At 45.1% G+C, this 27,822-nt stretch overlaps 1 protein-coding gene and 1 long non-coding RNA gene across 2 annotated transcripts in view; one reads left to right on the top strand and one right to left on the bottom strand.

The window, feature by feature from the left end:
• LOC143934492 (uncharacterized) overlaps window positions 1-27,822 on the bottom strand; it is a 106,511-nt gene that overhangs the window by 40,193 nt on the left and 38,496 nt on the right. The window contains exon 2 of the long non-coding RNA XR_013263279.1: window positions 2,809-2,935. This is a non-coding gene — a long non-coding RNA (uncharacterized LOC143934492). The remainder of the gene's footprint in view (window positions 1-2,808; window positions 2,936-27,822) is intronic.
• LOC143934491 (nicotinamide N-methyltransferase-like) lies at window positions 444-27,577 on the top strand. Its single transcript, XM_077458150.1, has 4 exons — window positions 444-641; window positions 9,610-9,817; window positions 24,759-24,994; window positions 25,505-27,577. The coding sequence occupies exons 1-4, from the start codon at window positions 491-493 to the stop codon at window positions 25,702-25,704; spliced, it is 795 nt and encodes a 264-aa protein (XP_077314276.1). The 5' UTR covers window positions 444-490; the 3' UTR covers window positions 25,705-27,577.

A 27,822-nucleotide genomic window follows, 5' to 3' on the forward strand; every position in this document is an offset into this window, starting at 1 on the left:
CAGTGCCATTTGCAGCCTTGCATTGCAGCCTCGTCAGTGTCGTTGCAGGCTTGCCGTTTAAAAATGGCGCCGCCAAGATACAGAGCGGAAGTCCTGTGTATCTCAGCGGCGCTCTGTAGCTCTCGGCCGTTCTAGGCGGCTTTCAGCTATATTCGGTGGCCGACAGCGGCCAAAAGCCGCCGAGAAGCTCCCAATCAGCGGGGGATCAGCGTATAACACGCACCGACGTGCGTGTTATACGCCGATAAATATGGTATTTCTTTCAATAATCTATCACAACAGAGAACACAAAGTTTCCTCTAAATATTTAGTCAGTGATAATATTTAAACAGTGAATGATGTCTCATCTGCTAAATATTTCATGCTGAGCAAAGTCCTTCCTAATTATCTCTTTTATTCCGAAGTATTATACTCCCCTTTTTCAGTTGCAGCCCACTGCAATTACCAGAATCAAGTTTCCTTTACTCTCCTAGAGAGAAGATAGATCAGCATGGAGACTCCATTTGCATCAGTTCAAACCTACATGGATGAGTTTGACCCTGTGGCGTACCACCGAATGTACTATCACCCTGAAGAAAGAACTTTACCTGGAGAAAGGCTTGAATTTGCATTGCGGAATTATCATGAAACTTTCACTTCAGGTAAACAAATTGCTGCTTTATTAACCCTGGTTCACATAGGGTTGCCACCAGGGCCGTTTTTAAGGCAGGGCAAAAATGGGCAGCTGCCCTGGGCCCCATCATTGTTGTGGGGCCCAAAGCAGCTGCCTCATACTTGCCAACTAGCCCACTGCCCTATTTACAGGGGCAGCTGAGAGGGGGGGGGGTAGCTGACAGAGCAGGGAGGGTAGCTGAAGGAGGAGGGGAGGGTAGCTGACAGAGGGGGGGGGGGGTAGCTGACAGAGAAGGGGGGTAGCTGACAGAGAAGGGGGGTAGCTGACAGAGAAGGGGGGTAGCTGACAGAGAAGGGGGGTAGCTGACAGAGAAGGGGGATAGCTGACAGAAGAGGGGGATAGCTGACAGAGGAGGGGGAGGGTAGCTTGCTGACAGAGGGGCGTAGCTGACAGAGGGGCGTAGCTGACAGAGGAGGGAGAGGGTAGCTGACAGAGGGGGGGTAGCTGACAGAGGAGGGGGAGGGTAGCTGACAGAGGGGGGGTAGCTGACAGAGGAGGGGGAGGGTAGCTGACAGAGGAGGGGGAGGGTAGCTGACAGAGGAGGGGGAGGGTAGCTGACAGAGGAGGGGGAGGGTAGCTGACAGAGGAGGGGTAGCTGACAGAGGAGGGGGGTATCTGACAGAGGAGGGGGAGGGTAGCTCACAGAAGGGGGTAGCTGACAGAGGAGGGGGGTAGCTGACAGAAGAGGGGGAGGATAGCATACAGAGGAGGGGGGAAGCTGACAGAGAGGGTAGCTGACAGAGGAGGGGGGTAAGTGACAGAGGAGGGGGAGGGTAGCTGACAGAGGAGGGGGTAGCTGACAGAGGAGGGGGTAGCTGACAGAGAGGGGGTAGTTGACAGAGGAGGGGGGGTAGCTGATGGGGGTAGCTGACAGAAAAGGGGGTGGCAGCTGACAGAGGGGGGAGTAGCTGACAGAAGAGGGGGTGGCTTATAGAGAGGAAGTGAGAGGGCAGATGAGAAATAGAGGAGACACACAGTGCATGACAGGCAGGGAGGCGGGACTCCGAGCGCCGGTGCTCTGGCAGATAGTGTCCTGCCATCATATAGGGCAGAAGAAGCTTCGGAAAATCTCCGAAGCTGAACGGCGCCTGCGCCATGAGTGGAGGTGGTAGCCCCACCATCCAAGCGGACATAGGGTTGTGAAAATTAGAGGGCCCCTCGCGGGCTCGCTTCGCTTGCCACGCTTCGGGCTTTTTTATTCCTACTCTATGTCCACTTGGATGGTGGGGATAGAACCTGGACTCATGGCGCATGCGCCATTCATCCTCTGCTATTTTCGGAATCTGTGTTGCTGTGTACTGCGCATGCATAGTACACAGCGGACACTATCCGATGGGGGACCTTATATGATGGGACATCGGCGATCACCCACAGTCCAGCCCCGCCTCTACATGTGACACGTTCCACCGGGCCAATCACAGACTCTCGTGTCTGCCGGCTGCACGTGACCCATTCAGCCAATCACAGGGCGCTCGCTGCCTATCGCTGAGCTGGGCTCGGAGTGCACAGGCATGTGTGTAACATTGATGGCGGGCACATGAATCGCCGCTCTAGATGGGTTTCTGGCGAGTTGAAACCTGGGCACATGTGTCAAAACCCGGACTGTCTGGGTCAAAACATAGGTGGCAACCCTATGTTCACATTATGAATTGCAATTCACACATGAATCAGTGTGATATGAATGGGCTGAAACCGCACTGTATTACATGGTACTTTTTGTACCATCCGCTCCGAGGCAGTGGGGTTAATTTATTAAAACTGCAGAGTGCAACATCTGATGCAGCTCTGCACATAAACTAATCAGCTTCCAGGTTTTTTTTTTTGGCAAAGTTTAACTGAGCAAGCTGAAATTGGAAGCCTATTGACTACCATGCACAGCTGCACCAGATTTTACATTCCTAGGTTTTATTAAATCAACCCCATTGTGTTAGTGACCAGCATTTAAGGGTGTCATTAACTTAACATACACACTCACTGCAGACCGCAACTGCTGTGCATTTTGAACGTGGTGTGGGAAGCGCACAAAGAACCATGTTGTAGTGTGAATCAGTGGCGGCCGATGGTAATTGTTTTGGGGGGCTAGCAAAGAGTACCACCCCCCATCCCCCCCCCCCTGGTCGGTCGGGTGCACTTACCCCATCTATGGTGGGCAGCGCTTCTCCTTCCCCTGCTCTCCACGGGCTTTGCGGCAGCTTCCGTTTCCTCCCTCCTCCTCTGCGGCCAACTGGGACTCTTCTCGGAAAATGGTGATGTTGTTGGGGACTAATATAAAGAAGAAAAACAACACACGGGGAAATTACATTAAAAGATACCCTAATAGAGGTCCCAGTTTACTAACATTCTGTGGAATAGATAAGATCAAACGAGATTGGAGGGGCTGTAACATGAAGCTGGAAGTATCTGTGAATGAATCCAAGTGGATTTTTGATTTGAATACTTTATGTCCAGCAGGCCTGAATGTGGATATTGAATTCAATTGTTTTATATGTAATTTTTAGTTACATTGTTAATGTTTTTTTACAATTATTTAGCATTAATCCAATAACAATGTAATAAATAAACTTTTTTGGGACTATGTTGAAAATGAGGCAATACCAATTGGTTAAGATTCCCTACAATCCCATAGGGTGATAAATGTTCCCAATGGGAGAGGGTATTCATTAATTGTCTATTTTTGGCCACTGGAGGTCCTCACTTAAATGTAAAGAATAGACATGTGCAAAAGGAAAAAATTAGTTTAGTTTCGTTTTAATTCGTTAATGAATTAATTTTGTTCGTTAAATTCGTTAAATTCATTTTCGGATTTTGTTTCGTTTTCTACCGAATTCGAAAAATCAGTCGCATAAAATATTTCAACCGCATTCGAAAATATTTTACGACCCGACTTTAGGGCCATGTATCTTGGGGTCACTTGGTGCTATAAAACCCAATTTGGAGATGTTGTAGTGCTAGTTCTATTGTATTTGCATACCAAATCTGGTATTTCTAGCTATAAGTGACCCCGAGATATGTGGCCCCAAATTCGGGTAGCAAAATGTAATTCTCTGCTGCAGAAAAATGCTTGACATTTTGTGACTCGAATTTGGGGCCACGTATCTCGGGGTCACTTGGAGCTAGAAACCCCAAATTTGGAGATGTTGTAGTGCTAGTTCTACTGTGTTTGCATACCAAATTGGGGTTTCTAGATATAAGTGGCCCCGTATTCGGGTCGCAAAATGTCATTTTTCGAATTTGATTAGAATTTCGTTTGAATACGTTAGCATTGTAATTCGGTAATTCGGATGCATCCGAATGTCCGAATAATGAAAATTTGTCCGAATTTCGAATCGGAACGAAACGAAATGCACATGTCTAGTAAAGAATGATAGGTCCTCAATAGTCAATCAGATATGGTGGTTATTTTACATATTTTTAACCAATTGAGGTCTTAAGTGATTGTAAAGTCTTGTGTTTTTTTCTAAAAAAAATAATAAACATGTTATACTTACCTGCTCTGTGCAGTGGATTTGCACAGAGCAGCCCAGATCCTCCTCTTCTCGGGTCCCTCTTTGGTGCTCCTGGCCCCTTTTTCCCGTTGAGTGCTCCCACAGCAAGCAGCTTGCTATGGGGGCACCTGAGCCGAGTCTCAGCTTACTTTGTCCATTCAGACACAGAGCCATGGCTCGGCCCCACCCCCTGTCTCTCTTGATTGGCTCACTGAATTTGATTGACAGCAGCAAAAGTCACTGGTGCCATTGCTGTTTCTCAGCCAATCAGGAAGGAAAGTGTTGGACAGTGTTGTAATGACAGTCTTGGACTCACACAAGGGACATAGCTCAATGGAGCATCAAGATTCTAGTGGAATTTTAATTCTGGTGTCCAAAGGCAGTAAAGCAGAGAAGGGTTTGTGTGGATTCATCAATCATCTGCTTACTAGCCACCTTGCTTGTGGAAAACACATGCTTTCTCTAGGCCAGACATACACTATATTACCAAAAGTATTGGGACACCTGCCTTTACATGAACTTTCATGGCACCCCAGTCTTAGTCCGTAGGGTTCAATTTTGAGTTGGCCCACCCTTTGCAGCTATAACAGCTTCAACTTTTCTGGGAAGGCCATCCACAAGGTTTAGAAATGTTTAGGGAATGTTTGACCATTCTCCCAGAAGCGCATTTGTGAGGTCAGGCACCTATGTTGGACGAGAAGGCCTGGCTCACAGTCTCTGCTCTAATTCATCTCAAAGGTGTTCTATCGGGTTGAGGTTAGGACTCGATGCGGGCGAGTCAAGTTCCTCCACACCAAACTCATTCATCCAAGTCTTTATGGACTTCACTTTATGCACTGGACTAAATAAAAGACCATGTTCCGGGGAAGGGGGGGGGGGAATAGATCATGGTGGGGGGTTGTGTTTCAGGGGTTGGGCTTGGCCCCTTAGTAAAAGTGAAGGGAACTCCTAAGGTGTTAGTTTCATGCTCCCAACTTTGTGGCAACAGTTTGGGGATGGCCCTTTCCTGTTCCAATATGACTGTGCATCAGTGCACAAAACAAGGTCCATAAATACACGGATCAGAAAGTTTTGGGTGGAGGAACTTGACTGACCTGCAAAGAGTCCTGATAGAGCAACTTTGGGATGAATTAGAACGGAGACTGTGAGCCAGGCCTTCTCATCCACATCAGTGCCTGACCACACAAATGAACCTCTGGAAGAATGGGCAAACATTCCCATAGACACACTCCTAAACCTTGTGGACGACCTTCCCAGAAGAGTTGAAGCTGTTACAGCTGCAGAGTGCGGGCCAACTCAATATTGAATTCTACCTTCTAAGACTGGGGTGCCATTAAAGTTCATGTGCATGTAAAGGCAGGTGTCTCAATACTTTTGGTAATATAGTGTATCTTCCAATAGCCAGCATCTTCAGGATTTCTCCTAAGAGGGGCGATTTCTGCAACATTTGGGGTCCTAGGTCCCACAGGCATGGGGAGCAAGACAGATTTCACAGCAGCATCCTCTCTGGGCAACAGCAAAAGAAGAAAGACCATGTGCCAGATAGTGTCTTAAATATTGAATGCCACCTGAGCAGCATCTCAAGGTCCAGTACAACATACAAGTCTATGGGAAAGCAGTTTTATGCAGCTTGGAAAGAGGTCAAGCCAAATTTTCTTATTGACACAGGCTTCAGACCTCATTCAGCGTGACATAGCAGCTGATACGGCCGCAATGTCCACCGGGCACCCCCGATCGCTTCTGAGAGAGACAGAACGGAGGATCTGTCAGTGTAAACAGTAAGGGAGAGGAGAGAGATCTGCTGTTTCTAGTGAATAGAAACAGTGATCTCTCTCTACTCCCTGTCAGTACACTGCCCCCACAGTTAGAAGCACCTCCCTAGGACACACTTAACCCCCTTGATCGCCCCCTAGTGTTAACTCCTTCCCTGCCAGTCATATTTATACAGTAATTAGTGGCTATTTTTAGCTCTGATCACTGTATAAATGTCATTAGTCCCAAAAAAGTGTCAAAAGTGTCCGATGTGTCCGCCGCAATGTCACAGTCCCGCTAAAAATCACAGTTAGCCGCCATTAGTAGAAAAAAAAAATAACAATATAAATGCCATAAATATATCCCCTATTTTGTAGATGCTATAAATTTTGCACAAACCAGAAAATACACACTTATTGCGATCTTATTTACCAAAAATATGTAGAAAAATACATATTGGCCTAAACTAATGAAAAAAATTGTTTAAAAAAAAAAAAATTTGGGATGTGTATTATAGAAGAAAGTAAAAAAATTTTTTTTTTTCAAAATTGTTTTTTTTTTGGTTTATAGCGCAAACAATAAAAACCACAGAGGTGATCAAATACCACCAAAAGAAAGCTATTTGTGGGGGAAAAAAAGGACACAAATTTTGTTTGGGTACACCATCGCACGATTATCAGTTAAAGTGACGCAGTGCCGTATCACGAAAAATGGCCTGGTCATTAAGGGGACAAATCCTTCCGGAGCTGAAATGGTTAAACAACATCGCAAGCCACAAATCTCACTGATCTGCCACTTTGAAATTGTGCTGAAGATCTACGATTTCAAAGCCGGAGTAATTCCGATGGATTAATTCCGGAAGAGGTCCGGAAGTGATGTTGCATACACACGGTCGAAAATCCGATTGTACATAACGTGATGACGTTATTTCGTTAGGTCGGGACTACATTCAGGCTAGTAGCCAATAGCTTTGGTCTAGGAATTTGATCTGAGCATGCGTGGCACTTTGTCCGTCGGAGTAGGCTACACATGATCGGAGAATTTTGTCAGAAAATTTTACCGGCAAGTTGGTCCGTCGGATATTCCGACGGAAACAGTCCGATGCAGACCACACACAGTCGGAAAATCCGACAAGACGGTCCGATAGGAAACATTCCGTCGGAATCTCCGACCGTGTGTACAAGGGCATACAGCCAGTGTACAGATTTTGTTTTACTGTGTTAAACATTTTTAGCACATATAGGGGGGTATTTACTAAAGGCAAAACCAGATGTAAACTACAAGTGCAAAGTACACTTGAAATTGCACTGAAAGTGCACTTGGAAGTGCAGTCGCTGTAAATCTGAGGGGGGCATGCAAGGAAAATAACCACTTGAGGTCCGGGCCATAGCCTCAATTTCCAGGAGGCCATCATAGGAACGTCCTCCCCTGTGCACGCTCCCTGAGTGCGCCCTACAGGGCGCTCGGGGAGCGCGCTGTGATCACGGGTCACTGAGACTCAGGTGATCACCGATCCACTTAAGGGGCTGTTCCCAGCCCCTTACCATGTGATCAGCTGTCAGCCAATGACAGCTGATCACATGATGTAAACAAAAGCTTGGTAATCATTTTTTTTTGCTCCTCAGCGTGAGGAGAAAAAATAGCCAATCAGCGGCTTATGCTAAAGGGACATCGGTCCCGAAGAGGAAGGAACACAGGCACCTCATCTGTGCCAATCAGTACCCCCTGCCAGTGCCACCTGTTATTGCCACCTACCAGTGCCCACCAGTGCCACCTATCAATGCCCATAAGTGCCACCTATAAATGCCCAAAAGTGCCACCTATAAATGCTCACCAGTGGTGCCAATCAGTGCCACCTATCAGTGTAAGCAATCAGTGCCCATTATTTCCAGTGCCACCCATCAGTGCCCATCACTGCCACCCAGTGCCCATCACTGCCACCTATCAGTGCCCATCACTGCCACCTCATCAGCATACATCAATGAAGGAGAAAAATTACCTGTTTGCAAAATTTTATGACAACATATTTAAAAAAAATAATAATTTTTAAAATTCTGTCTCAATTTTTTTTACAAAAAAGAAAAACCGCAGAGGTGATCAAATACCACCAAAAGAAAGCTCTATTTGTGGGGAAAAATTTGGGTACAGTGTTGTATGACCGCGCAGTTGTCATTCAAAGTGCATCAACGCTGAAAATTGGTCTGGACAGGAGGGGGGGTTTAAAGAGGAAGTAAATCCATTCCTGATGGGTTTTACTTCCTCTTTGATTCCCTGCAAAGGCAAAGCATAATGGACTACTATGCATCGCATAGTAGTCCATTATGTGTCACTTACCTGACACAGGAGCCAGCGAAGTCACCGCTGTCCCCTGTAGTCTGGAGCATCCATCTTCTCGGTGGGTCTCGCTGCTCCGGCGCTGTCATTCGTCGGAGCCGCGATGACGGCACTCCCGCGCATGCGCACAGGAGCCGCCACTCACGGCATATCGCCGTTAACTGCGGCGCGCTCAGTGCGCCTGCGCACCGCTGTCTATGGCGCATTGCGCCGTAGACAGCGGTGCCTGTCTTTCGGCAAATATCTCCTAAACCGTGTAGGTTTAGGAGATATTACTTGGACCTACAGGTAAGTCTTAATCTAGGCTTACCTGTAGGTCAAAGTGGTTTGTAAGGGTTTACAACCACTTTAGGTGCCCAGTAAGCAAGTGGATAAAAAACAGCATTTTAGCTTGCACTTGATTGGATGACAAAATCAGCAGAGCTTCCCCTCATTTTAGATCTACCCCTCAGATCTACAGCGACTGCACTTCCAGTGCACTTTCAGTGTAATTTCAAGTGCACTTTGCATTTGCAATTTGCTCTTGTAGTGTAAAGTGGATTTGCCTTTAGTAAATACTCCCCATAGTAGTTACTCTTTTGAAACCTGCTTAATTTATTGTTGAAAAGCGTTTCAAGTATTCATCCTTTGGTCATTTGGTGTTAAAGCGGGAGTCCGCCGGGACTCCGCGTTTTTTTTTTTTTTAAAGCCAGCAGCTACAAATACTGCAGCTGCTGACTTTTAAAATAGTGACACTTACCTGTCCAGCGCGCCCGCGATGTCGGCACCCGAAGCCGATATCTAGATCGTCTCTCGGGTGCTGCCGCTGCCATCTTGGGTATGGGAATCAGGAAATGGAGCCTTTCGGCTTCATTTCCCGGTTCCCTACTGCGCATGCGCGAGTCGCGCTGCGCAATATGGACGGTCCCCGCTGCCTCTGGGATCTGTGTGTTTCCCAGCAGGCAGCGGGGCACTTGCGGAAAGGGGCGGGCACTTGCGGAAAGGGGCGTAATCTACGCCCCTTTCCGCAGGGAGCTATCCCGGAAGTGGGTGCAGATACCTGTACTGTACAGGTATCTGCACCCCCCTCCCCCCTGAAAGGTGCCAATTGTGGCGCCGGAGGGGGCGCCGGAGGGGGGGAGGGTTCCGCTGAGCGGAAGGTCCACTTTAGGGTGGACCTCTGCTTTAAGGACTGCCATTTTAAAACAGAGAGGTGAAAAGGATTAAGCAGAAAATCCATCTGGTAGGTTTATATTAAGGCTTTAAATTTGTTACATGGATGGACCCAACTGACTACAACACACATACAAGTGTATACAATACGTTACCTACAATGTTAGCAGAATAAATCTGATTTAATTTTTTTTTTGTTTTTTGTTTCCAAAGATGGTGTTAAAGGAGACCTACTAATTGACTTTGGAGGTGGACCCAGTATTTATCAGCTTATCTCTGCTTGTGAAGCTTTCAAAAATATCATCACTTCTGACCTTGTTGAGCAAAACCGAGCACAGGTAGAGAAGTGGCTGAGGAAGGATCCCGATGCATTAGACTGGACTAAAATGATCAAGTTTGTGTGTGAACTGGAAGGTAACAGGTGTGTCACAATTGTGTTATTAGGATAATGTGTTTGTGTAACAGCAGTTCTGCCCTTTCCGACTAGTTTGTATATATTGTATATCTAAACCAATATTTACTTCACTATAAGCCCTGGAACACAGTCAGACATTCTGACAACCAAATCCGTTGGATTTTGTCCGACGGATTTTGTCCGAAACTGTTGCATACACACGGTCGGACAAAGTTGTCGGAAAATCCGATTGTACATAACGTGATGACATTATTTCGTTACGACGGGACTACGTTCAGGCTAGTAGCCAATAGCTTTGGTCTAGGAATTTGATCTGAGCATGCGTGGCGCTTTGTCCGTCGGAGTAGGCTACACATGATCGGAGTATGTCCGATCAGAGCATTTTGTCTGAAAATTTTATGGACAAGTTGGAAAACTTGGTCCATCGGATACTCAGACGGAAACAGTCCGATGGAGACCACACACAGTCGGATTATCCGACAAAACGGTCCGATAGGACACATTCCGTCGGAATCTCCGACCGTGTGTACAAGGGCTAACAGGTGGAGGTTGGTGTCCATTGTATAGGGGCCATGCTTTTTGTTTCAAGACAAGGCACTGTGTTTTGTTCTTTTTTTTTCAACTTTATTGAAATGTCACCCAATTTCATTCACTTCTTTGCTGCAGTGCAGTGCCATGCACTAACATGAGGTGAGGTATTTTGCAATAAAAGCAGCAAGTCTGCATTTTTTACGCAATGCACCAACTCCCACCATAAAATGCAGCATTATGAAGGAAATTGGTATAATGCTAAGGGGCTGCTGGTAATAGCTGGTTCTTCCCAAATTGTACAGAGGCTGCCCCCGTCCTCATAAGCACCATTCTATACACACTGGCTCCAATAACAATGTCTAGGGGATGTCTTGAGATTTATTGCTTGAAGAACTTTACACAAGAGAGGAGTTAAACATGGGATACTCCAAAACACTTGTGCAGTAATAGGAGGACACGCTTCTCTAGGCTTGTATACAAGGGTTCAATTGGGAAAACAAGGGAATAGCCAGACATTATGAGAGCTGTCTCACGCTATAGCGACCTCTGGTACTTACATCCTAAAGCAATGCAGTCCCCAAGAATCACAATTCAGGGTCAGTACTCACAAGTCCCCAGGATAGCTGCACACCAGCTTCCTCGGCACATGGTTAAATGTGGGAGAAAATCCTTCTCCAGACCAGATCCCTTATGGTTTTCTACAGCTAGCTCCTCGAAAAGGTCAGTTCAGGCTCTCAGTTCTGCCACAGTTGAGACCTCAAAGAAGAGCTACACAGTCCACAGGCTGCTTCAGATGCAGGAGCCCCAGAGGCTTCAGATCCCTCCCTGACAAGAAAAGAACAATCTCTCCAGGGCTCCAGACCTTTTATCACCTCCCCAGCCACCTTCTGGACACTCCCCTCCAGGGATTGTCTAGACCTGGGGAATGATAAATATTTAGTCTGGTCATTTGACAGATGCAAGGGGAAGCAATCAAACTCCCAGCTTGTGAAACCCTGAACAGACTAGGTCAATCAATCACTGCTCTCATGACTTCAGAAGGAGCCAAAAACTAAATGTGCCCAGCATCCTATGCCAGGAAGATGCTACATAGGGCACATAGAAAACTACAATTTACCAATCAACGCAGCTCAATTAATATGGGGTGAACAACCCTAAACCTGGCAGATCTCCTCTTTTTGAAACAGGAGTACCTGCAGTTATGCAGAATCCATATCACCATATTATTTACATAGCTTCCACAAGAGAAAGAGACAGCTAAAGGCCAGGTGAAAATCCTGCCTCATACCATCCTAAAGGACAGTGCTGTCAAAGGAATTGACCTGCATTTCTGGGGGTCTTGCACCTAGGTGAGACTTAAAATATAGAAAACAATTAGTAAATTCATAAAGGTTTATTGTAACTAACTTATGGTTCTAAATCATAACTTAGCCACTTTAATAATGTGCTATAGCCGAAAGATAGCTACAGGGCGTCCTCTCTCCTTCTGGGAGGGTATCCATCAGGGGTCAAGTCCTGGGAAAAAAAGTGTGGGAACTCCCACCCAAGATCCATTCCCCCACGCTCATATGCATATATACTTCACAGAAAATACAGTACAACATTTATTGTAAAGTGCCAGTTTACAAAAACAAAATAACGTGTGTTAGAAAAGTTTTAAATGTTTATTGTGTGACTATTAGAAAAACAATAGTCCTGAGACTGATTTGTTAAAAAGCTTACTTCTGAGCACATTATTGTATTAACTCATTGTATTGTTTTGTCCTAATTAACTCCATAGTAAGTAGGATGATTAGATTTAACTAAATATGATAGCCTAAGAATACACTGAACATGTATAGCTTATAAAGTGCCAGCCTGTGCCATGACACATTATTTATGTTCCCTCAGCCAATAGAAGCACAGAGATGTTATTCTTGTGGGATATGTGAGGGCGGAACACTTTCTTTTGTTGAGACATTTTCTTCAGCTTTCGTCCTGTAAGCATGTCTCCCTGTTGTGGGCCACATCAGAAATACATTTTCCTGCTTCTCAGAACACCTGAAGTTTTTACTGATCACAAGGGAATTTCCTAACATTTTTGGTCCTTCGAGCCGGAAGCAACACGCTGGTTTTCAGATCAGACGGCCCGACAACACTTCGGTGAGTATTGGACTTTGAAGCTCACCGACCGATTATAAGTCCCCCCAATCAATGTTATTTGGTGAAAAAGGGGCAGGGCCATAGATCTGAATTCCACTGTCTGTTTCCGAACCTTGTGTGATCCAGTCCAGGTGTTTGAGAGGTAAGATAATTTAAATTATTCTTAATTCTTTCTGAGTCTTTTCTTCTCTTTCTCTTGCTTCTGGTTTAATGTGTTGTAATTGCCGACATTGGTATTGATCGTATAATATCTAGATGATCCAGTGCTCGTAGACAGAGACACTTGGGGACGTTGTCTAAGGTAAAAAATTACGTCGCCCGCTGTTCCGGACAGATAACAAAAAGATTTGAGGTATACCGAATGTCAGAGGTTAATTGCCTGACTATTTTAAGCACTGTTTAGTTAAGTGATCTACAAAGATCGCAAGGCTAATTTTCTTCTGTGTGTGTTTCATGTTTATGTTTATGTTTATGTGTATGGTTCATGTTTAACCCTTTCTGATTCTCTCGATAGTGTGGGAATGGGTTGTTTTTTTTTTCTCTTGTATTGACATGGTTTTTGTGCTGCATATTTCTAAGCAGATAAGAAAACATTCTTCCCCTAAGCACTGCACTCCCCCTCCCCTCATGGAAGGAGGTTTTCTTTAAGAAGTTGTAAAGTTAACCCTTGATTAGCTATGACAATACAGAAGGGTTATATTGTATATATTGAAACTTAGCATAAAAAAAAAAGAAGGTAGATGGCATTTTGGAGTAAATAGAATGTTGTAGAATTATCAGGTGGCTTGATGAATGTGAAAAGAAATGAAAAAAAAGGCTGAGGATATTTTCATTGCTATGAAGGTCAAGAAGCTGTTTCTCAGAAACAAGAAAATGCAGATTGCCTGACAGAGGTTAATTTGTGCATCTGTGAAAATATTAGGACTTTTGGTGGGAAAAAGAGTTTGAAAAATAGTCTTAAAGTAAATATTTATATTGGATTGGAGTTATTTTTAGAATTCATAGACTTTCAACTGTGGAGTGTTAATGATGCAATGCTGTTTATATTTGGGTACATTTATAAAGTCAAAAGGCAAAGTTCAAAAAAAGTATAGGTTAAAAATGGCAGCGTATTGGCTTCAGCATGCTAAAATTAGGGTAGAAGGAAAAAGGACAAAGGAAAAATGCCAAGCCCAATTGCCCCTAGTGGACAAAGAGGATGATCTCATCTGCTGTACCCAGAGACCACCTCCCTATGGTGGTCCTCCCCCTCAGGTGCAAGTAACTGCCCAGAGTAACACCTTCCCTGTGACATCCACCCCTGTCAAAGGAACCGCCTCTGAACAAAACCCCAACTCCACTTCCTCAATCTCTCCAGACAGTAGTTCAGTCCTGAAGATGAACAGATCGATCCTTGAAACATTAACTGACGCCATAACTCATGCACTGGGTGCCCCAGCAGGAGTCAAGAGACTAAGTAAACCTCCTATTAGGTATGGTGTGGAGGATGGTGAGGAATACCCCTTGATAGAGGTCCCAAACCCAAGGGGAGGACAGAATGATGCACTGGGCCAGCCATATCCCTTGACTATCACTGTTTTTCGACCATGGACTGACAGTGATATACAAAAGGCTACAGAACACATAAAACATCCAAAATTAGGTCCAGCTGAATCCATTGAAAACATAGAGGGATTACGGAACAGTTATAAATTGAATGGGGTGGAAGTAGAGAGAGCCCTGAGGAGAGTATTAAGGTCAGATTGGGCTTCGGTAAAGGGGGATTGGGACCCCTGCGCCCCAGCAAATGCACATGGATGGGGGGATCCATTGCCTCCAGAAAGCCCAGACTTAGGAAACAGGTTGACTGCCCTACTGAACAGATGCCAGCTTAGATGGGTATAACGGACTGATTCGCAAAAAATAAATAAATATGACAGTACAAGAAGACAAAGAAAGTGTCAGTGACTACCTAAATAAATTACGAGAGATTTTTAGAGTGCTCTCCGGGCTCCCCGAAGCTGAGGATGTGTATAGTGCATATTAGCAACAGCTAAAGATTGCTTTTTTAAATGGATTGAAACAGGATCATAAGGATTACATTGTTTAAAACATGGTTACTTACCGAACTGCATCAGTTTTAGATGTTTTACAATATGCTAAGCATTCTGAGAAGTATTTGAAAGCAAAAGCAAAAAAGAATGTGAAATTAAAGGTTCTTATGCAAGGTGATGAAAGGGAGGAGGATGCAGAAGAGTACACTGCTGAGGCAGAACCAGAGGGGTCTCATAGAGGAAGGATTACTCTACAGAAATAGACAGTGCAACGAGAGTACTTCCACCCTGTGTACAAGCACTGGTAGCATCAGCGGTGTAGTGGTTAGCACTCTCGCCTAGCAGTGAAGGGGGTCACTGGTTCGAATCCTAATCATGACGCTGCCTGCCTGGAGTTTGCATGTACTCCCTGTGCCTGTGTGGATTTCCTCCGGGTGCTCTGGTTTCCTCCCGCACTCCGGGGACATGCAGGTGGGTTGATTGGCTTCTGTCCCGGTTTGGCCCTGGTATATGAATGGGGACGTTGGATCCTTGGGGGTGGAGAACGATGTGGGTGTACAGGGGTAGAGGCTAGACACTCACTCAGGCTGAACCGGATGGACTGGTGTCTTTATTCAACTTTACTAACTGAAAAGGTACCACATGCAGTGTTTGCTATCCTGTTACAGCAAAAGATATCACATTTGAGCCCAGCACGACACCTTTCCTGTATGACAATACTCTTGACACAACCTCACTTAACAATACAGAGGTGTACTACATTAAACCCATCCACGCTACTACTACTTCCTACTGACGGGTATAAACATGACTGCACTGTTGCCATCGCTGAAAAGGTACTGCCACAAAGTGATCTGAAAGATGTACCATTATCTAACCCTGACATGATACTTTTTGTTGATGGTTCTAGTAAGAAAAATCCAGATGGCACAAATGCAACAGGATATGCAGTAGTGACACAGGATGAGATTTTGGAAGCGGGGCCACTACCAAAACATTATTCAGCACAAGTTGCAGAACTTGTAGCACTGACAAGAGCATGTATACTGTCAGAAGGAAATCTGTAACCACATACACTGACAGTCAATATGCCTTTTCAACAGTGCATGTTTTTGCACAACAATGGAAAAACAGGGGGATGGTCACCTCCAGTGGTAAACCAATTTCACATACGGACTTCATTTTAGAACTCCTAGATGCAATACAGTTACCAAAAAAGCTTGCAATCTGTAAATGTCAAGCACACACAAAATATACGGACCCCATCTCAAAGGGAAATAAAAGGGCAGATGAAGCTGCACATAAAATAATGACGAGAAATCATAGTGATAGATCATACAGTCCTTACTGATATGCAGCAAAATGCCCCCCCTGGGGAAAACAATATTGGAAAACAAAGGGTTGCACAATAATTGATGATATTTACACATCACCTGAAGGGAAACCGGTATTACCAAAATCTTTATTTAGGTATGCAGCAGTATTGACACATGGAGTAACGCATGTGTCAAACAGGGGGATGACTGAGATGTTAAATAAAGTATGTACAGCCTATGGATTCACAAATTATTAAAAAAAAAAAAAAAAAAAAACTTTTTGCTCTCAATGTCTTATATGTGCAAGACACAATGCTCAGGGAGGTATAAGACCACAGAAAGGGAAGTTCCCTACACCACAATATCCATTCCAACACATTTGCATGGATTTTATTGAATTAGACAAATGTGAAAGGAAGAAATATTGTTTGGTACCCAGGCACCCTGACCAAATGGGAGGAGATATTCCCGACAGGAAGTGCAGATGCACAGACTGTAGCCAAAGCATTACTAAGAGATATTATTCCTAGATTTGGAATCCCTGAAAGGATTTACAGTGATAATGGACCCCATTTTGTAATTAAAAAATATACAACATTTGATAGAAGTGATGAGAATTAAAGGGAAATACCATTGTGCCTATCATCCCCAATCAGCTGGATTGGTAGAAAGACATAATGGCATTCTAAAAAGCAAACTGAGAAAAGTTATGGAAGAAATTGGTAAAAATAATTGGATGTATTGCCTACTAGTAGCTGTGACCAGTATGTATATCACACCCCCAAAAGAAGATGAAAAAGGTGCATGTGGGAGATTGGGTCTCAATAAAAAGTAATAAGAAAAAAGCAGTGGTACTCCCCAAGGTGGGATGGTCCTTTCAAAGTCCTTTTAACTACCCCTACTGTGATAAGGATTGTAGAGAGGTCTACCTGGATTCACCAGTCCCATTGTAAAAACGTTTTACAGGCAGAGTAGGGCCAGTTGGCTACAAGAGGTCCAGAAAGTCCGGCTACAAAGGGAGGTCTCACACAAGGTGGGACTTGTCTCAAACCGGTGAAGTCTCCCTCCCCTTCCAACTCCCCTATCCTATCCGCTGGAACTCTGTAGCTGGTTAGGATGAAAGGGACAGTAATTATCCTTGGGTTACTGGTGACTCTAGGAGAGGCATCCATAAGAGGGGGTAGGTGCTATGGAAGAGTAGAGGAACCTTTGGATTGGGAAAGAACAGGAAAAGCATTAAATCCAAAACTTTATAGAGGGAATAACTAGCACTATACTGGTAGACTTCTGTCAGATTGCAGATTGTGGGGATACAACTGGGGCTAGAGGACTTCTATGGGCAGATAAATATATCTGCTGGCTCTGGAATAAGGCAGGATGTCAAGCATGGGATCAGGCCCTGTGGACTACAGCGCATCAAGATTGGGGGTATAATCAACCAGGGGCTAAAAAGAGTGGTATAAAGGAGAGACTCGTAATCACAAAAGCGGCCAACTCCCCCTGCACAAATAGTAAGAACTGTAACCAACTATTACCGTATATACTCGAGTATAAGCCGAGATTTTCAGCCTCTTTTTTGAGGCTGAAAGTGCCCCCCTCGGCTTATACTCGAGTCATCGCTGTCTGCCTGCTCGATCAGCGTGTCGAGCAGACAGACAGCGGCCATTCTATAATTCAAAAGCCGCGCCTCCGGCTCCGCCTTCGCCTGTGATAGGCGGAACACTGAATTTCCCAGCAGCCTGTGTTCCGCCTATCACCGACATCGTCTCATCCTCGTACTACGGACGAGGATGAGACGATGTCCGTGATAGGCGGAACACAGGCTGCTGGGAAATTGTGTTCCGCCTATCACAGACAGGGAGGCGCGGCATTTGAACAGGGGAATGGGCGCCGACGAAGAGCGGTGATCCTGGGACGGGACCGGACGGAGGCTCGGCTCGGGACGGGACGGGACCGGACGGAGTCTCGGGACGGGACCGGACGGAGGCTCGGGACGGAACGGGACCGGACGGAGGCTCGGGACGGGACGGGACCGGACGGAGGCTCAGGACACAGGTAGGCTGGACACACAAGGCCACACACACACACACACACACACACACACACAAGGCCACACACACACACACACGGATGGACACACACACACACAGGGATGGATGGATGGATGGACACACACACAGGGATGGATGGATGGATGGACACACACACACACACAGGGATGGATGGATGGATGGACACACACACAGGGATGGATGGATGGATGGATGGACACACACACACAGGGATGGATGGACACACACACACACAGGGATGGATGGATGGATGGACACACACAGGGATGGACAGGCATATCTCACCCTCGGCTTATACACGAGTCAATAGGTTTCCCAGTTTTTTGGGGGTAAATTGGGGGCCTCGGCTTATACTCGGGTCGGCCTATACTCGAGCATATACGGTAATAACATTAACGGAGCCGAGGAAGGAAGATCAGCGGTTGTATTCCATGGGAGCATGGGTGTCAGGAACTGACCCCTCAGGAACATTTTTCCCTGAGGTATTACTACCTAATAAAATTAAACAACAGGAAAAAGTAGACTCAGAAGGGAAAGAAGTAGGCCATACTAAAATAGAAGTTCTGAGTATAACTATAAGATTCACTAACGTAACAATAGAAGATGCCATAGCTTTGGAGACGGGCTACCAAGAAAAAATGAGTGGTTAGAATGGTTGAGGTACACGGTTAGAACTCTGAAAAAGGAAAACTGTTTAGTTTGTGCCGGAGCCAGACCACATTTAGCAACAGTTCCTTTTCCTCTAGATCACAATACAGATCCAGAAGGTTTAAAATGTATGTTGCAATTGTATAATAAGAGCTATAAACCTGAAACAAATTCTACTTGTCACACATTGAGTTTGTTGTTTCCCCCAGTACAGAGACCTCAGATACCTCCAGCGGTTACCGCTTATCCGGGCAACTTTACTTGTTTTGCACTCCCAGGGAACCGTAGCGCGGTGGATCTTGGGTCACTACCTGATGACTACTGTGTGGAGAGGATTAACACGGACAACGGTGACTGGGTTGGACATGACATTCAGAGAGCTGATGTCTGGTGGATGTGTGGGGATAAGAAACTGCGAGCTAGACTACCGGCCAATGCCCAAGGGGATTGTGCTATGGTCCAGCTGGCTATGCCCCTGAGAATCCTGTCAGAATACCCGTGGACTAAGAGTCACCGACAGTATCGTAGGGACACCTCTCCCTTGGGGTCATTTGACTCTCAGATCTACATAGATGAGGTTGGGGTTCCTCGCGGGGTGCCGGACGAGTTTAAAGCCAGGAATCAGGTGACAGCTTGGTTTGAGTCTCTTCTCTGGTGGGTGACTATAAATAAAAATGCTGACTGAATTAATTATATATATATTATAACCAACAACGATTTGTAAATTATACTAGGGATGCTGTGAAGGGCCTAGCAGAACAGTTGGCCCCCACATCTCTAATGGCCTGGCAGAACCGAATGGCTTTAGATATGGTCTTAGCTGAAAGAGGAGGGGTATGCAAAATGTTTGGTAGCATGTGTTGTACATTTATCCCCAACAATACAGCTCCTGGAGGGACCGTGACCAGAGCCTTGGAAGGACTGACTGCGCTATCGAATGAATTGGCGGAAAACTCAGGTATTAATGATCCATTCACAACTTGGCTTGAAGGATGGTTCGGTAAATGGACTGGATTTATCACATCATGTTTGATCTCAATCGCTGTGGCTTTGGCCGTTTTGGTCACTTGCGGATGCTGCTGCATTCTCTGTATTCGAGGACTTTCACAAAAACTCATTGCAGTCTCAAGAACAATGTATCAAACCCTCTCTACCTCTGAGGAGACCTATGTGGACATTGAAGCTCAACTTAATGACATACAGTCCGAAAGTGTATAACACAGGGACTTTCATCGAAATGTGTGGAGATAAAATAGTCACACAAAGAGGAGGGAATGTTAGAAAAGTTTTAAATGTTTATTGTGTGACTATTAGAAAAACAATAGTCCTGAGACTGATTTGTTAAAAAGCTTACTTCTGAGCACATTATTGTATTAACTCATTGTATTGTTTTGTCCTAATTAACTCCATAGTAAGTAGGATGATTAGATTTAACTAAATATGATAGCCTAAGAATACACGGAACATGTATAGCTTATAAAGTGCCAGCCTGTGCCATGACACATTATTTATGTTCCCTCAGCCAATAGAAGCACAGAGATGTTATTCTTGTGGGATATGTGAGGGCGGAACACTTTCTTTTGATGAGACATTTTCTTCAGCTTTCGTCCTGTAAGCATGTCTCCCTGTTGTGGGCCACATCAGAAATAAATTTTCCTGCTTCTCAGAACACCTGAAGTTTTTACTGATCACAAGGGAATTTCCTAACAACGTGTCAAACAAAACAATCAACACAATGGGTGATGATCTTTCCCTCGCAGGGAATTTCTACCACAAATACACCCTGTTCCAAATTCTGTTACACAGCCCATTAGAAAATATCCCACAAACAGGAATAAGTATTGGCAGAGTATTGAAGAGTATTGGCAGGGTATTGCAGAGTATTGATAGGGTATTGCAGAGTATTGGCAGGGTATGTATTGAAGAGTATTGGCAGAGTATTGCAGAGCATCGGCAGGGTATGTATTGGCAGGGTATTGCAGAGTATTGATAGGGTATTGCAGAGTATTGGCAGGGTATTGCAGAGTATTGATAGGGTATGTATTGTAGAGTATTGGCAGGGTATTGCAGAGTATTGATAGGGTATTGCAGAGTATTGGCAGGGTATTGCAGAGTATTGGCACAGTATTGCAGAGTATTGATAGGTTATTGCAGAGTATTGGCAGGGTATGTATTGTAGAGTATTGGCAGAGTATTGTAGAGTATTGGCAGGGTATGTTTTGGCAGGGTATTGCAGAGTATTGGCAGGGTATGTATTGCAGAGTATTGATAGGGTGTGTATTGTAGAGTATTGATAGGGTATTGCATAGTATTGGCAGGGTATTGCAGACTATTGGCAGGGTATTGCAGAGTATTGGCAGGGTATTGCAGAGTATTGGCAGGGTATTGCAGAGTATTGGCAGGGTATGTATTGCAGAGTATTGGCAGGGTATTGCAGAGTATTGATAGGGTATTTATTGCAGAGTATTGGCAGGGTATTGCAGAGTATTGATAGGGTATGTATTGCAGAGTATTGGCAGGGTATTGCAGAGTATTGATAGGGTATGTATTGCAGAGTATTGGCAGGGTATTGCAGAGTATTGATAGGGTATGTATTGCAGAGTATTGGCAGGGTATTGCAGAGTATTGGCGGGGTATGTATTGCAGAGTATTGCAGAGTATTGGCAGGATATTGAAGAGTATTGGAAGAATATTGAAGAGTATTGCAGGGTGTGTATTGGCAGAGTATTGGCAGGATATTACAGAGTATTGGCAGGGTAGTATTGCAGAGTATTGGCAGAGTATTGCAGAGTATTGACAGGGTATTGCAGAGTATTGGCAGGGTATTTATTGGCAGAGTATTGGCAGGGTATTGCAGAGTATTGGCAGGGTATTGAAGAGTATTGGCAGAGTATTGGCAGAGTATTGAAGAGTATTGGCAGGGTATTGCAGAGTATTGGCAGGGTATGTATTGCAGAGTATTGGCAGAGTATTGGCAGAGTATTGCAGAGTATTGACAGGGTATTGCAGAGTATTGGCAGGGTATTTATTGGCAGAGTATTGGCAGGGTATTGCAGAGTATTGGCACAGTATTGCAGAGTATTGATAGGGTATTGCAGAGTATTGGCAGGGTGTTGCAGAGTATTGGCAGGGTATGTATTGCAGAGTATTGGCAGGATATTGAAGAGTATTGGCAGAGTATTGAAGAGTATTGGCAGGGTATTGCAGAGTATTGGCAGGGTATGTATTGGCAGGGTATTGCAGAGTATTGGCAGGCTATTGCAGAGTATTGACAGAGTATTGCAGAGTATTGATAGGGTACTGCAGAGTATTGGCAGGGTATTGCAGAGTATTGGCAGGGTATGTATTGCAGAGTATTGGCGGGGTATTGCAGAGTATTGCAGAGTATTGGCGGGGTATTGCAGAGTATTGATAGGGTAGTGCAGAGTATTGATAGGGTAGTGCAGAGTATTGATAGGGTATTGCAGAGTATTGGCAGGGTATTGCAGAGTATTGATACTGATAGGGTATTGCAGAGTATTGGCAGGGTATTGCAGAGTATTGGCAGGGTATTGCAGAGTATTGGCAGAGTATGTATTGCAGAGTATTGGCGGGGTATTGCAGAGTATTGGCGGGTATTGCAGAGTATTGGCGGGGTATTACAGAGTATTGGCGGGGTAGTGCAGAGTATTGATAGGGTATTGCAGAGTATTGATAGGGTATTGCAGAGTATTGGCAGGGTATTGCAGAGTATTGATACTGATAGGGTATTGCAGAGTATTGATAGGGTATTGCAGAGTATTGGCAGGGTATTGCAGAGTATTGATAGGGTATTGCAGAGTATTGGCAGGGTATTGCAGAGTATTGATACTGATAGGGTATTGCAGAGTATTGATGAGTATTGGCAGGGTATTGCAGAGTATGGATGAGTATTGGCAGGGTATTGCAGAGTATGGATGAGTATTGGCAATTTGGCAGGGTATTGCAGAATGCAACTTACTTACACACTAGTGACTGACCTCCTGGTATTTATTCTCTTCCCTTCTGTTCTGGGGGGAGAAGAAGTAAACTTGAAAAGTGCAGCGGCTGTGGCAACAGGAGGCACTGGGTAGAGTGGAGCGGGAGGACAGTCCGGCGCGCAGCGTGTGTCACACTGACTGACGGTCTCGCGCCAGTGCGTGCCCACGTGCACGGCCGAAGTCATGTGACCGGTTGCTAGATGCGGAGCGGCCCCTGCCTAGCAACCAGTCACTCGGCGGCTGAGGAGCGGCGCGGACTACGCGCTGCATAGCCTCAGCCCGGCTCAGACAGCTAATGGGAACGGCGTTCCCGCTGTGGAAATAGTACGGGAACGCCGTTCCCATGCGTTCCCGCAGCACTCGAGCCCTGGTATCCATGGATGTCCTCACAGAAAGCACCTTCTGGGCGCCCCCTGGGAAGCACTTTGGGCTCACTATGTTATTACTGTGCCCAAAAGACCAGATCGAGGTAAAAGGCCAATCACAGCAGCCCTTTGCCATGTGATCAGCTGTGTCCAATCACTTGCCAACTATTGGAAGGCAAGGATTGCCGATAAGTGGAAGCCTGTCAGCACACTGTTTATACTGATAATCAGTGCCCTCATTATCGGTGCAGCCCCATCAGTGTCCATCAGTGCAGCTTATCAATTCCCATTAGTGCAATCTCACCAGTGCCGCCTCATCTGTGCCCATCAGTGCAGCCTCATAAGCGCACATGAATGAAGAAGAACAATTACTTTAAAAATGTATTTGCTACATTTTATAACAAGCTAAAAAAAATTATTTTTTCTCAAAATTTTCTGTCTTTTTTGGTTTGTTTAGCAAAAAATAAAAAGATCCCTGTGGTGATTAAATATCCCCAAAAGAACACTCTATCTGTCTAAAAAACAAAATGATACAAATTTCATATAGGTTCAGTGTTGCATGACTGCGCAATTGTCATTCAAAATGCAACAGGGCTGAAACCTGAAAATTGGCTTGGGCAGAAAGGGGGTGAAAGTGAAGTGGTTCAATTGCTTGTAATGCAATTTTTTTTAATTAAAATAATAAACAATTTATATTTGCATGCTCTGTGCAATGGTATTGCACAGAGCGAACCAAAACCTCCTCTTTTGGATTTCCTGTTGCCGATCTTGGCATCTCCTCTTCTGCATCTGCCCTTCTAGCAAGTGCTTGCTACGGGGGCAAACATGCAGGCTCAATCCTTTGCATCTATTGGCCCCATCCGCCACTCACTGCTCACAGGATTTGACTGACAGCAGCAGGAGCCAATGGCTCCAGCTGAACTTAGCCAAGCTGTGAGTGTGGGGAGAGGAGCGAAGACTATTGGACAGGTACAGCACTAGATCCATACAGGCCTCATCAGGCATGTACTGGCCATAGGGACTATAGGGAGTTTCCCGGTGGGCCGATGGCTCAGTGGGCCGGTGACAGGCAGTGGCATCGCTGGAGGGGACTTTTGGGGCTATAGCCCCGATTCTGGGGCCCATTGCCCCAAGTCAGTGCAGGAGTCCCCAACCACAAGATCCCGGCCCACTACCTGCCCTCTTTCTGGTGACCCTGATATTAGGAGGGGCTCTCTGTGGACCCGGATGTAAGGGGGGCTCTGTGGGGACCCAGATGTAAGGGGTTGGCTCTCTAGGGACCCTGATGTAAGGCAGATGATCTCTGGGGACTCTGATGTAAGAGGGGCTCTCTGGGGACCCTGATGTAAGGGGAAGGGTATATGGGGACCCTGATGTAAGGGGAGGCTCTCTGGGGACCCTGGTGTAAGTGGGGTGCTCTCTGGGTACCCAGATGTAAGGAGGGGCTCTCTGGGGACCCTGATGTAAGGGGGGCTCTTTAGGGGCTTTTTTTTGCAATTGCGTACAGTTTATATACTGTTTTTGCGTGTTTGCAAAATTAAAGTGGGCCGGTCTGGTTGAAGTCCAGGGCCAAATTTTTGTCCCAGTCCAGCCCTGGGCCTCATGTAGGTATTCAGGAGTGGGGAAGGGCAAGTGGCAAAACCACCTTTAGAACAAATTGAATGGAATTGATGGAACCTATTCTTCCCATTCCATTGCTAATAGAGGGTCGCAAATGAGGTGAGATTTTTACTTAGCTTGGTACCAGGCAGTCTGGTTTCTTTTAATCATTTTAGATCGTATTTACTATACAGATTATTATAAATATGTGCGATCCTAATATTCTACAGTGTCCTCTTTTAGTGACGATGAGAGCTGTAAGAAGGAGGAAAAACTTAGAAGAACAGTGACAAAAGTTCTGAAATGTGACGCTCTGAAGAAGAACCCATTTGACCCGGTGAAGCTTCCACAAGCGGATTGTCTGATTAGTTGCCTCTGTTTAGAAGTAGCTTGCAAAGACGTAGAATCTTATAACAAGGCTTTGAGGAATCTTAATGGACTCATTAAACCAGGGGGTCACATAGTAATTCATAGTGTGCTTAAAGCGGGAGTCCGCCGGGACTCCGCGTTTTTTTTTTTTTAAAGTCAGCAGCTGCAAATACTGCAGCTGCTGACTTTTAAAATAGTGACACTTACCTGTCCAGCGCGCCCGCGATGTCGGCACCCGAAGCCGATCTCTAGATCGACACTCGAGTGCTGCCGCCGCCATCTTGGGTATGGGAATCAGGAAATGGAGCCTTTCGGCTTAATTTCCCGGTTCCCTACTGCGCATGCGCGAGCCGCGATGCGCAATGAGGACGGTCCCCGCTGCCTCTGGGATCTGTGTGTTTCCCAGCAGGCAGCGGGGCACTTGCGGAAGGGGGCGGGCACTTGCGGAAAGGGGCGTAATGTACGCCCCTTTCCGCAGAGAGCTAGCCCGGAAGTGGGTGCAGTTACCTGGATTATCCAGGTAACTGCACCCCCCTCCCCCCTGAAAGGTGCCAATTGTGGCGCCGGAGGGGGGGAGGAATCCGATGAGCGGAAGGTCCATTTTAGGGTGGACCTCCGCTTTAACTGTACATACTATTATGTTGCTCAAAAAAGATTCTTCTGTCTGGCCATTACCCAGGAAGAAATGGAGATGGCATTTAAGGGGGCTGGCTTTGAAATCGTGAAACTAAAGATCATTCCGCGTACTGAAAAACCAGGAGAGGGCATTTTTGATAAGGATCAATATTACTTTGTCCATGCCCGTAAACGATGTTCATAGGGCAAGTGACATGCCTTTTTTCTACCCAGATCCTAATCAGTAATTTCTCCTGCTGCTTTCCAAATTGTTGCTATAATTAAGAAAGCTAATGAAACAACAGAGAGCAATTAAATCTTATGCCAAATTGGAATTAAGAGATTTTTTTTCCATTAATATTAATAAACATTTATGAATACCAAGGCATTTTATATACTAATACCGTATTTATCGGCGTATAACACATGCCAGCGTATAACACGCACCCCAAGTTTAGGAGGGAATTTAAAAGAAAAAAAACTTTTAGGAGGGAAGTTTAAGGAAAAAAACTTACATTTAAATGCCCATCAATGCAGCCTTATCAGTGTCATTTGAAGCCTTCCATTGCAGCATTGTCAGTCATTTGCAGCCTTCCATTGCAGCCTTGTAAGTCACTTCCAGCCTTGCATTTCGCCTTGCCAGTCATTTGCAGTCTTTTCTGTGGCTTTGCCATTTAAAAATGGCGCCGCCGAGATACAGAGTGGATGTCCTGTGTATCTCGGCGGCGCTCGGTAGTTCTCGGCCGTTCTCGGTGGCTTTCGGCTATACTCGGCCGTTCTCGGCTATTTTTGGCCGTTCTCGGCTATTTTCGGCCACACTTGGTCATTCTCTGCGGCATTCGGCTTTCCTAAAGCCGCCGAGAATGGCCGAGTGTGGCCAAAAATAGCCGAGAGCGGCCGAATATAGCCGAGAACAGCCGAGTGCGGCCGAAAATACCCGGAAGCCGCAGAGAGCGGCAGAAAGGGTTAGAAATAGTGGGGGATCGGCGTATAACACGCACCCCCAATTTCCCCCTGATTTTAGGGGGAAAAAAGTGCGTGTTATACGCCGATAAATACGGTAATTCAAGGACAGGTGCAGTGGCATTAAAAAACTGCACTTACAGCTGATACTGGATCTTTTCTGTCCACAATTTTTCCCAGCCTCCAGTGTTTTACAATTATTACTACTTACTACTATGTAGAAAATGCAAGTCATGGGTTGTTGTAACTTGTAGTCAGATGAAAGGGCATAAGAAGGGCATTTCTTCTGCACAATAGTAGTGGCAGTATAGCATGGGCTGGAGGGTTTAGGCGCAATAAAGAGGGGTGGGAAAGAGCCCAAGATCTGCACTGGGGCCAAAACCTATATAGCCACACCAGACTGATCATGATAGCCAGTATTATATCCATGCTTCTAAAACCTGCAAATGCCCAATAAATTAATTACAATTAACCAGATGATTAATCTACATAACTGAATTTATCATGTGTGTGTGTGTGTTTTTTTTTTGTTTATTGTTTTTTGTATCTTCCTGGTGTTCACTTTAATCTGAACCTGTGGCCTAGGCTATGGTCATTCAAGTAAGTACATGCTCATGACAAATTGTAATTCAGCTTTAACCACTTAACCCCCGGACCAATTGTCAACCTAAGGACCAGAGGTCTTTTTACTATTTCGCACTGCACTGCTTTAACTGGTAATTGCGCGGTCATGCAATGTTGTACCCAAACGAAATTTGCGTCCTTTTCTTTCCACAAATAGAGCTTTCTTTTGATGGTATTTGATTGCCTCTGCGATTTTTATTTTTTGCGATATAAATGGAAAAAGACCGAAAATTTCGAGAAAAAAATATATTTTCTACTTTTTGTTATAAGGAAAATCGAATAAACTCAATTTTAGTCATACATTTAGGGCAAAATGTATTCAGCCACATGTCTTTAGTAAAAAAAATGTCAATAAGCGTATATTTATTGGTTTGCGCAAAAGTTATAGTGTCTACAAACTAGAGTACATTTTCTGGAATTTACACAGCTTTTAATTTATGACTGCCTATCTCATTTCTTGAGGTGCTAAAATGGCAGGGCAGTACAAACCCCCCCCCCCCCCCCCCCAAATGACCCCATTTTGGAAAGTAGACACCCCAAGAAAATTGCTGAGGGGCATGTTGAGCCCATTGAATATTTTTTTTTTTGTCCCAAGTAATTGAATAATGACACAAAAAAATAAAAAAAGTTTACAAAAAGTTGTCACTAAATGATATATTGCTCACACATGCCATAGTTATATGTGGAATTGCACCCCAAAATATATTCTGCTGCTTTTCCTGATTACGGGGATACC

This window comes from Lithobates pipiens, unplaced genomic scaffold, assembly GCF_037356315.1.
Source record: "Lithobates pipiens isolate NorthernLeopardFrog02 unplaced genomic scaffold, aLitPip1_a1.2 Scaffold_27, whole genome shotgun sequence".
NCBI lineage: Eukaryota > Metazoa > Chordata > Amphibia > Anura > Ranidae > Lithobates > Lithobates pipiens.

Excerpts from the sequence above, each read along its gene's own strand:
- LOC143934491 (XM_077458150.1), top strand. The coding sequence starts at position 491 with ATGGAGACTCCATTTGCATCAGTTCAAACCTACATGGATGAGTTTGAC. Across the intron at positions 642-9,609 it reads TCATGAAACTTTCACTTCAG|ATGGTGTTAAAGGAGACCTA; the intron begins GTAAACAAATTG and ends TTGTTTCCAAAG. Across the intron at positions 9,818-24,758 it reads TGTGAACTGGAAGGTAACAG|TGACGATGAGAGCTGTAAGA; the intron begins GTGTGTCACAAT and ends GTCCTCTTTTAG.